At 60.7% G+C, this 10,748-nt stretch overlaps 2 protein-coding genes across 5 annotated transcripts in view; one reads left to right on the forward strand and one right to left on the reverse strand.

Moving 5' to 3' along the window:
• Positions 1-10,748, forward strand: part of C8H7orf50 (chromosome 8 C7orf50 homolog) — a 121,493-nt gene that overhangs the window by 70,495 nt on the left and 40,250 nt on the right. The window lies entirely within an intron of this gene.
• The window catches only part of GPR146 (G protein-coupled receptor 146), a 15,070-nt gene continuing 4,792 nt past the window's right edge, over positions 471-10,748 (reverse strand). The window contains exons 1-3 of one of the 3 annotated variants that reach the window (XM_023188491.2): positions 4,274-4,475; positions 3,447-3,583; positions 471-2,234 (exon numbers count right to left, since the gene is read on the reverse strand). In XM_023188491.2, the coding sequence (XP_023044259.1) occupies positions 1,210-2,211 (1,002 nt within the window). In that variant the 5' untranslated portion in view covers positions 2,212-2,234; positions 3,447-3,583; positions 4,274-4,475 and the 3' untranslated portion in view covers positions 471-1,209. Of the gene's footprint in view, positions 2,235-3,446; positions 3,584-4,273; positions 4,799-10,748 lie in introns of those variants that run through there. The other 2 variants (XM_023188489.2, XM_023188490.2) reach the window with 2 other exon arrangements.

The raw sequence follows: 10,748 nt of genomic DNA on the forward strand, positions 1-10,748 counted from the left end.
CCCGCCCCACTGCAGATCCGCCTCACCACGGACCCGCCCCACCACGGATCCGCCTCACCACGGATCCGCCTCACCACGGACCCGCCTCACCACGGACCCGCCTCACTATGGACCCGCCTCACTAAGACCTGCCTCACATGGACCCACCTCACTACGGACCCGCCTCACTACGGATCCGCCTCACTAAGACCTGCCCCACTACAGATGGACCCACCTCACTAAGACCCGCCTCACTATGAATGGACCCATCACTACAGACCTGTGGGCCCAAGTGGAACAGGCCGGTCCGGGCCCCACCTGAGGCTGCCAGGGCCGAGGAGAGGCGGATGCTGGTCCCAGGTGCCTTGGGAGCTGGCCTCAGATTCCACCCTGACCCTCTTGCCAGACCCCATGTGACACAGCCTCCAGCCTTCTGTCCCCTCGGGAGGCCCTTCAGCTCTGGTATTCAGTCAGAAATCCTAACACACCTTCCTTTCTTTTGTTTATTTATATTCTTTAGTTTTGTGCACACTTTGAGGAGTTGATTTAGAACAGGTTCATACTGAAAAAAGCCTCAGCTGATGTTATCTCTGGGGGCTGGGGAGGGTGTCAGGGACATTTGGTGACTGAGAGCGCGTCACTGCTACTAAGTAACTCCATTTAACACCAGCCCTGTCTCCGTGTCTCAGGCACTTCTGTGAAATGTTCTCAGAACCCTATGGTGACCGCGGCACACCCAGCAGGCCCGGCCAGCAGCCGCCGCCCTCTGCCAGGGCCCAGCCACCCCGGCTGTTGCCATTCCTTCATAGGGTTTCCTTCATTTTAATACTTGTCATTTTTCTAGAAAACATCTGTTTTTATAAAACAAACAAGGGGGAATCAAGTATTTTAACCACAAAGTATATACACTGGCTCTAGGCGTCCATCACTTCATTGACAAACTGAATGCTGAGAAAGCTGAAGGCAAGGAGGCTTTTGCGGATGTGGACCTTGAGCTGTGTGTTCAGGAGACGCACAGGCCTCGGGGAAGCTCACGCCAGATGCCAGCCACTGGGACCATGGCCTTGGCCCAAGAGTGGCATTTGTGGGAAAAAGAAAACTTCAAGAAAAACACCCCTCCTACTTCTCTTCCAGCAGCTCATCTCCTTCTGGAAGGACGCGGAGGCATTCAGGGTAACTAACTGCTCTGCGTCCACCACAGTCACGTTCTCTCTGGGAAGGCTGGGCCGCCTAGGCCAGCACCTGCTGCACCCCCATGTGGTCTGGGGAGCAGTGCCGGTCCCCACAGGGCAGCTTCTTCATCAGCCGCCGGAGCTTGCCGGGGAAACTCTGGTTCATGTAGCGGTAGAGAAGCGGTGTCACGAAGCTGCTGGAGAAGGCTAGGAGTTTAGACAAGTCCTTCACAAAGTGCAGCAGCCCCAGGTAGTGTGCGTCCACGGGCTGCCCTCGCGAGACGAGGACCGTGTGCCCCAGCAGGACCAGATAGTGTGGCGTCCAGAGCCCAAACTGCGTGCACACGGTGGCCACCAGCAGCCTGTGTGCCGAGGGCTCCAGTCGGCCCGTGTCCCGGTCCAGGGGTGTGTCCTCCCTGCGGACGCGGGAGAGTAGCACCAGCGCGTAGAGGGCAGCCAGTGCAGGCACCACATAACCGATGAACACCAGCGTGGCGTCGGCGGCTTCTGCGTTCTGCATCTTGGCACACTCCAGCGCGCGGGTGGACACGTGACTGCAGATGTAGAAGAGCAGCGAGGAAAAGCTGGTCAGCAGTGCACCGCCCCACACGAAGCCGCACACGTGCCGCGTGTTGTACACGCTGGCCATGTAGGTCCGCGGCAGTGCACGCTCGATGTAGTGGTCGAGGCTCAGCAGGGCGGTGGAGTACATGGCCACCAGTGAGGACACGTTGAAGGGGATCTGCAGTGCCACGTGGACCTCGCCACCCGCGCTCCACAATGCCCACTGGGAGCTCGGGGGCCCGAGCAGGTGCACAGGGGCCAGGGCGCTGAGCACCAGGCCCGCCACTGCCATGTTGACAAAGTACACATCTGGCATGGTCATGCTGGCCTTGCTGTGTAGGTTGGCCAGCACCAGCAGAGCGTTGTAGCACAGGCCCACTGGCACGCCCACCACCAGGCCCAGCAGCGACAGCAGTGACAGCCCCAGCTGCAGGTCCTGGCAGGCAGGCAGCTCCTCCACCAGCCCTGTGCCGTTGAACCAGCCGCAGCCCCACATGTCAGTCGGCGAGGCTCGCAACCCTGCAGAAAGAAGGAACAGGTGGTCAGCTCGTGTCCCCTCCCAGGACCCTGGCTCAGAAGTGCTGCAGGTATAGGGGCGCCTTCTCGTGGCGCAGGAATAGCTGGAGACCACAGAGTGAGGCTGCCTTGGGCGCATTTCTGGGAAAATGAAGTTGAGCATTGAAAAATGGCCGCATCAGGTCCTGACCGGGGGCTGATGTGGCTGCACTCATTTCAGCAGCTGGGGCTGGGTACCAGACAGGGAGCCTGGCGTGCCCCACATGCTCAGAGCCCACTGTTTGTGGGCTGCTGCAAGGCCTGGCTGGTCATCCTGACTTGGTTGGACGGGCCCCGTGCTATATTTCCTGAAGTTTACTAGGTGCCTGTGGTGTTCGGATCCTGCCAGTGCCAGGAGGGACAGGCAATGTGGATGGTCAGCCCTGCACCTCCCTCCCTCCCAGCAGCCCAGGACCCGGCACCTTGGAGTCCTTGCAGAGCCTGGGCTCCAGGGAGGGTGACCTGTGGGTCACAGCCCACAGGAGGCTCTGGGGACATGGGGATATAGCCGGTCTTGACGTCACTGAACGAGAACCTAGTGGCTGGGGCCATCCTAGAGTAAGAATTCTACCCCCACCAAAGCACAGGCATTCCTCGGGACCTGCAGCTATCTCGGGAAGCCTGATGTCCAGCATGTCATTTGGCCCTGGCTGACCTCCTGCTCTCAGAGTGGAGTAGAAAGCATCTCAGGCTAACGAGCAGACGGCATCGTTCCTATACCCAGAGGCGGGAGCAGCGCAGAGGCTGGCTATGGGAGTGGGTCCTCAACCGCCACCAGAGTCCTGCCACTGCAAGACCCACACCACACACGGGGCCACAGCAGGGTGGGAAGAGGAGGCTCGGGAGGAGGAGAGGGCAGAGGGGCCAGGGCCCAAGGCCCCCAGTGCCAGTAGCAGCGTGCGCCCCACAGCAGGCAACGTGGCCCTGGGGCTAAGCATGCAGGCAGCTGGCAGATGGGCGGGTGAGTGGATGTGGGAATTCCCATCCAGAGGCTGGCGGGCAGGACGGGAGGTGTAGGTAATTGTGCAATCCTAGTGAATGCCGCCCAGCAGCCGCAGTGAGGGTCAGGTGGTGACAGGCATGCAGAGCTAGGCCATCGCCGGGTGTGCCCAGCCACGGTGCTGCCACAGCACCCCCAGGTGCTGGGCCCCCAGCCCCTGCTTCTCACATGCTCACCTTGTCCAGCCCCTCACTAATACATCTTGACTAGAACCTCCTCGGCCGGGCAGGCGGCAATCTGGGGGATGTTGGTAGTTGGGGGTGGGCTCTGGGCTCTACTCGCCGGGCCAGCACAAGCTCCAGACAGGATGCACCTGCTCCAAGCACAGTAGTGGGGGCCATTGAGGGGGGAGGCGTCCGGGCTTCTGCGGGCTTCTCCCCTCCTGCTGTGCCAGGGTCCAGAGGATGGGGTTCTTCGGGATTGTGGTCCCTCACACCCCAGCTCCTGCCTGCGAGGCTGCATGGCTTTGGCTGTCACAGAGTGGCAGCGCATTTTGAGGACATCACCCCGCAGACTCCACTTGAGTCCCCAGGAAACACCGGCCACTGCGACTGGGTGTCAGTCAACAGCCTGGCCTGGCCTCACGGGGCGCCCAGGGCCCCCGGATCTGTCCAGGGTCTGTGGTTAGAAGATCGGAGCGGGAGGGCTGTCTCGCTGTGTGCCCTGTGTGCTGCCTCCAGCCACTGACAGGAGGGCACCCCTGGCCAGCCGCCTTTGCCTCACAGAGCTTGCCAAGGGCCGGGACCCCTCAGTGTGCTCTGTCTTTGCACCCCTTCATTCCCTAGAGATGCCTGCTGGTGGCACTGTACAGAGCCCCCCGCGTCCCCTCTCCCACCTGCGCTACACAGAGCCCCCTGTGTCCCCTCTCCTGCCTGCACTATACAGAGCCTCCCACGTCCCCTCTCCCACCTGCGCTGCACAGAGTCCATGTCCCCTCTCCTGCCTGCACTGCACAGAGCCCCCCGTGTACCCTCTTCCGCCTGCGGGCACCACAGGCTCTCACCTTTACTTTGTGGCCCGAGCCTCTTGGTGCTGTGGGCCCTGGACACTGTCAGTGAGCAGCATAGCGGGACAGAGGTGGCCACCAGAACTCTGGTGAGGACCTGCGTGCTGCACTTCTCTGCAAACCTGCAGGCTCTTATCAGCAGCACGCCTGGCCTCCTGCGCGTGCGTGTGAGGGCCCCAGGATGCGAGCACTTGTTTTCCTCTGGTAAGTTCCCCGCAGGGCCTCTGCCTCCCTTGGCAGGCGCCGCCGCCCCTCCCTCCTGCTGTTTACAGCCGGGTTCCAGAAATGAGGGGCCGTGCTTGGACGGGACCGCACTGCAAAGCGAGCACAGCTGGCCTCTTGCCCCACCTTTCTGATAGCCTGGCTCCTGGGGATGTGGCCTCTCCCTGCAGGCCCCTGTCTGCATTGCTGCAGGGCGTCCTACCAAGAGCCCAGGGGCAGGTCAGGCAGACACGTGTCCAGGTCCATGCAGCCGCTCCTGGTGTTCAGTGTGCTTTAGATGTTGGCTATGAGCCCTTTTTTCTGTGAAGAAATCAATAGAAGGGTCTACTGTGGAGCGAAGGCCTGGCTGTGCTCACTCAGCCCACAGGACACAGGAGTGCTTGGAGGCACAGCGGAGGCCGAGGGCAGGCTGGGGTCGGAAGCAGAGGGGAGCACGTGCGTCTGGTGTCTCCGTGCACAGAATGGACGTGGGCATGGCCGGAGAAAAGCTGAGCCGGCCCCACACACAGAGCCTCCTGCAAGGGCTGCTCTGCTGGGCTCTCCTGCAGGTGGAACTGTGCGGGGCCAGCCTGTTGCCCACCGCACCCCTCCTTGCGGGGAGTCAGAGAGAAGCTGCCTGGACTGCTAATGCCTGCCCCGCCGTGAGGCCGAGCCAGAGGGAGGCGGCCAGCGTCTGTGAGGCTAAGAATGGCTCGATTCTTGGGAGGTGGTCACGTGAAGCAGGATCTGCTGGCATTTCCTCCCTGTGCTCACGTGCGTCCCACTCGCCGTGTCTGAGCCGGCCCTCGAGTGCGTGCTGTCACACCATCCGGGACCTGGGAATGCTGGCCTCCAGGTGGGGTTCGGGTGGAAAGTCCTCTCGTGTGCATTTTTGTTTACCAGTAGCTGACAAATACTGAAGGATTTATAAGCTTCCAAAGCTGCAGGTTGTTCTCTGTGCAGTTCACCAGGTATCAATGATGAGGATGGTTTCTGTTTCCAGTGAAGGTTACAAGCCGAACGGTACCTCTTTTCCTTCACTCTCCATCGGTTGGAAGGTGATGCGCTTTGCATGTTTGCCCCAGCATTCTCCCTGGAGTCCTCCTTTTACCAGGCATTACCTGGAGATCTTGAGAGGGAAGGCGGCTGGGGGCGGGTTGCTCTGTGGCCTCTGGGGGACATTCTAAAGCCAAGGAGGTCAGGTTTCCACCTGTGTCAGGAGCTGGGCTGAGAGGCATGGAAGGAAAGCAGGTCAGCAGAGTGTGAGGAAACCCTCTTCTTGGCCACACCTGGGTGGACAAGCCTCCATGGCCCACCTTCTCTCTGGCGGGGCTCAGGGTAGGAACAGGGGTCCCTGGGAGTTTTCTCCAGGAGCTGGTTTGAGAGTATCCTGCCTGCGGGCTGTCAGCCATGGCTCCCGGAGGAGTGAGCATGAGGTGTATGGTTTTTTTGTTTGTTTGTTTTTGAGATAGAGTCTTGCTCTGTTGCCCAGGCTGGAGTACAGTGGTGCGATCTCGGCTCACTGCAACTTCCGCCTCCCAGGTTCAATCGATTCTCCTGCCTCCGCCTCCCGAGTAGCTGGGATTACAGGCATGCGCCACCACGCCCAGCTAATTTTATATTTTTAGTAGAGACAAGGTTTCTCCATGTTGGCCAGGCTGGTCTCAAACTCCCATCCTCAGGTGATCTGCCCGCCTCGGCCTCCCAAAGTGCTGGGATTACAGATGTGAGCCACCATGCCCAGCAAGGTGTACATTTTGAAGGCTGGGAGCCGCAGGTGGCACCCACATGACCAGAGCATGCCAGGACCCGGCGAGTCGCATGAGCCAGTGTTCCCGCCTCTCCTGGTCACAGAAGACTCGTGACGCGTGCCCGACCCTCACAGCCAGCCCAGCTCCCTGTCACTGAGCTGTTCCAGGCACATTAGCCAGGGTCCTTTCCTGCCCAAGGTTCTGGGCGCTGCCGTAGACACCCCTCCCCTGCCATCGCCACACCTGCGTCCGAGTGAGGGTGATGGCCCGGGCCCCACGTGCCTGCCTGGCCGCAGAGGGGTTCTGTGGGAGCCTGGACTGGCCCAGGTGGGTGGAGCCTTCGACTCCTTGCCTGTCTGTGGTCCCCCGCTTGCCTCTGTGCCCAGAGACTTCCTGTTCCCGGCTGCCAGGCTGTTTGGGGAAGCGGGGCATCCTGGAACTGGAGAACAATGGCCTGGCCTCTCCCCCCGCCGGGCAGGTCCGCTGTGGCGTCTTTCCCGTCAGCCACGCGCTCTGCCGACTTCCTTCAAGGGAAAGGGGAACGGGGAGCCAGGTGGTGGGAGACTTAGAGGCTGGGGGTCAGAGCCCAGATGAGCCTTGTCAGAAGTGGGCTCTTTTCCTACATGAAAGCCTGAGTTTGTTGCAGTGGCGATGAAAGATTCCAGAGGCTCCCTCCTCAGAAGGCAGGGGAGACAACAGAGAAGGGCTGCCTGCCCCCCACCCCCGTGCTGCAGGCCCCTCCTGGGCCAGGCTCGAGGAGCAGAGCTGGCACGTGCCCTCCAGTCACCCATTTCGCTCTGAGCGCTGCCTGCCCAGTGGCAGGGTTGATATTCAGCTTCCGGGGCCCACCACTGCACCCTCAGCCAGCAGGGACCCTGTGGGCCTCTCCTCCAGGCCAGCCCCACCTTTGCATCGAGAGACCACCGGCTTCTTCCCCAGCTCCTGACCACCCTCCCAGGCCAGGCCGTCCCTGGCAACTGCTCCTTCCTGGCTCCCCTACCCCCTCCGCCAGGCCCTGCGCCCCCAGCACCTCCAAAGTCACGCTGCTGGTTTCACTTCCTACGTCCCACTGTTACCACCAGCATCTCCCCCGACACCCTCCCCCATGACTCAGTACTTGCCACCCACATGCAGGTCCCTCCCCAGGCCCATGTCGGTACCAGCACAAGCACCCCAAGGCCTCCCCCCGGGAGGCATCCAGGACTGGGCCCTTCTCAGGCGAATATTTCCAGCCGAGCTGGACGCTGCAGGTCAGCCTCACCTCTCAGGAGGGCACGCCTCGATGCAGGCGCTTGCAGGCGCTTGCTGAGAGGCTCCTCACCCACTCAGCCTGGAGCAGGCCTCAGGGTCTCTTAGGGACAGTGACAGCATCTCGAGCCAGGAGGGGAGGGGCTGCAGGCAGCATTTTGGCTGGGAAGGTGGAAGGAGCTGGCCCTGCCTGGGCCTCAGCTGTCCAAGATGGCCCAGTTTCAATCGTTTTATTTTCTCTATAAGAGAATTGATTAATGACACAAATGGGATTCATCTACCCCTTCCTTCTGTTTTTATTTTTTTGTTTGGAGCCAGGATCTCCCTCAGTCACCCAGGCTGGAGGGCAGTGGTACAGTCCTAGCTCACTGCACCCTCTGCCTCCTGGGCTCAAGCGATACTCACATCTCAGCCTCCCAAGTACCTGGGACTACAGGCATGTGCCACTACAGCTGGCTAATGTTTTCATTTAACATTTTTTGAGACAGGATCTCACTGTGTTGCCCAGACTGGTCTCAAACTCCTGGGTTCAAGTGACCCTCCTGCCTCAGTCTCCCAAAGTGCTAGAATTACAGGTGTGAGCCCCTGTGCCTGACCTGTTTTTGTTTTTTAAGTTACTCTCATAAAAAGGGCCAGCCTTGCACCTACCACCCCTCCTTCCCAATCCAGTGGTGGCTGACATGCGGGAGATACCTGACCAGTCTCGTTTGGATGGGGTGAGAGGTCTTTACAGCTTCAAGGCCGGGCCCGGGCCATGGGCTAGCAGTGGACAGGAGAGGAGGGCTTAGAAGGCCCAGTGAAAGTGGGAGGGTGTCAGAGCCCAGGGCTGGCCTCAGAGTGTACAGCCCGCCTGGGAGACATGAGCAAATGTGCTCCCCACGCTGTGCGGGAAACTGCTGCACCCCTCACGAGCTCAGAACCTCGGCCTCCCCGGCTCAGGGTCTCCCAGCACCTGCTTAAGCAGAATGGGGGGCAGAGCTGGACGCCAGGTGTACCCCAGAGGGCTGGGGCAGAAGTGACATTTCCACACAGGAATCCTGAGTAGACCGAGGTCGGGACCCAGTGTTGATGGGAGGCTGGCGCCCTGTGTTCTGGGGGCAGCAGCTTCTCTGAGTGACGGGAAGGGGCCTGGGCCTCTGCCCACACGCTGCTGGTGGGGCCTGGGAGCTGTATGAAGCCTCGGGGAAGTCCGGGTGTGCTGGTGCCCTCTGCGGCGCAGGGGTGGCCTCTGGGCCCCGTGAGCAGCCATCTGTGGGGCCGTGTACTCACGGAGGCCTCTGCTGGCCTGCGGGGTGATCTCCGCCAATCTGCCCATTTCCCTCTCTGATGGCACAGCTGCCATCTCCAGCAGGCTAGGGTGAGGCCCAACTAAGCAAGAGGCTGGGAAGGACAGGGGTGGAGTTTCTCTGAGACCCCCTGAACATCAAGCCTTCTGGGTTCCTGGTCCCACTGAGCGCCTGTGGATGTAGCTGTTTCCGGAGTGCCCCTCCTGGGTCCAGCTGTGACTCTGTGTCACCTAGGCTCACTCCTAACGCGTGCTCCTGAGGATAGAAGGCGGGGTCTTTTCTTCCAAGACTCCGTGCTGGGCTCCGACTGCGATTTCCTGGGAAGATACTTCCTAGGCTGCAGCATTCCAAGCCCAGGAAGGCTGCTGGGCCTCACTTCCTTTCAGGCTGTCCTGTGTCCATCCACCTGCACGGGGTACAGGGACGCTGCTTGCAGAGCATCGCTTAGAGCTGGGAGCCCCAGGCTCAGGGCTTGGAGAAGCTAGGGCAGCTTGAGAAAGGAAAACCAAGAAGTGTCAGACTCCCAAGCCACAGGGACCGATGGGACAGGACCCTTGGTTGGCTTGGGCAGCCCGTCCGGGCAGCTGTCCCTGTTGGCTTGGAAGTCCATGGACGCACCCGCCGCAGGTGGACGGCTCCCTGCTCTGCTCTGAGCCTGAGCAAATGCCCTGGGGATCTGTTCTGTTCCTGATCTAAACCTGAGTGTGTCCAGCTCCCTGGAGAGCCCCTGACAGACCACCTGTGACTTTGGGCCACGTGCCTGAGGAGTCACTGCCCACAGGGTGCACAGGCAGGCTGGGGACGGAAAGGCTGCCCAGTGGTGCTGGCCCCTGTGTCCCTGCACAACCCCCAGCCTGCAGCCCTGTGCTGATGGCAGGTCTCACACTACAGATGACTCTGCTTGTGGTTCAGAGTGGGGCCCGCTGTGGGAGTCCTGCCAAGGCCTGGCCCACCAGAAAGACCTGGGAGGGCCTGTGTGTTCTGAGCTTTGGGGGCCAACAGTGTGGGGCAGCTCTCTTTCACTGTCGGGGTCGGGTGGCTGCTGGCTGCTGGCTGCTGCCAGGCCCAGCTGGTGGGAGGGAATCGGGAGGGCCCAGGTGCACAGCTTCAGCTATCCCCGCCCAGGGATCCTCGCACGGGACCTTGGTGGCTTCTCTGTCATAGAACCCAGTACAGTGGTGCCTAAAATTTGAACGAAAACAGTCCTTAAAACTGTTTTCCTACTTTGAGAAAGCACCACTGATTCTAGACGCTGCCTTGACCTCTGGCCTAATTCCTCCTACCTGACATGAGGAAACATTAGACAGGGCTTCGTAGTAAGCCTGCTTGTAGGACAGCCAATGCCCTGCCATCTGCAGGAGCCTGGGTTAGTGGCGGGCAGCCGCAGGAGTTGACATGAAGCACTGTAAGAAACCTCCTCGCCCTCCGTCTTCCTGGGAAGGCAGTGGTTAAGGGCCTGGGTTCTGGAGCGGGCAGCCAGCATGTGTACTGCAGGCTAAGCTTTTCCAGTCCTGGCTTGCACACAGGTGTCTTTGCAGGCAGGTGACTTCCTTGCTTTGTGCCTCAGTTTCCCCAGACTTAGGAAAATCCTCATTGAGACAGGAAGGTTAAATAAACCAACCCACGTGAAGCATAGGAGGGTGCCGGCGCTTGCTCTCTGTCACCAGCCCTGGCCTGGGATGATGACGCCTGCAGATCTTTGGCCTCCTCCCCAAATATGAAGGGCAGAGGAAACTGTTCTGTGACCTTTTACTCAGAATCTTTGTGAACGGACACGTGTGCAGGGGAACCGTGGGGCAGGGTGGGGTGACAACAACATGGGCCCCGTCACACCCCACACTGCCGGCGAACATGGAGGAGGCAGCCCCCAGGATGCACCTCGTGGGTGGTGCTTGCACAGGGAGCGCACGGTCAGACGGTGGAGGCCGGGGAAGCGCACGGTCAGACGGCGGAGGCCTGGGGAGCGCACGGTCAGACGGCGGAGGC

Source organism: Piliocolobus tephrosceles, chromosome 8 (assembly GCF_002776525.5).
Source record: "Piliocolobus tephrosceles isolate RC106 chromosome 8, ASM277652v3, whole genome shotgun sequence".
NCBI classification, from domain to species: domain Eukaryota; kingdom Metazoa; phylum Chordata; class Mammalia; order Primates; family Cercopithecidae; genus Piliocolobus; species Piliocolobus tephrosceles.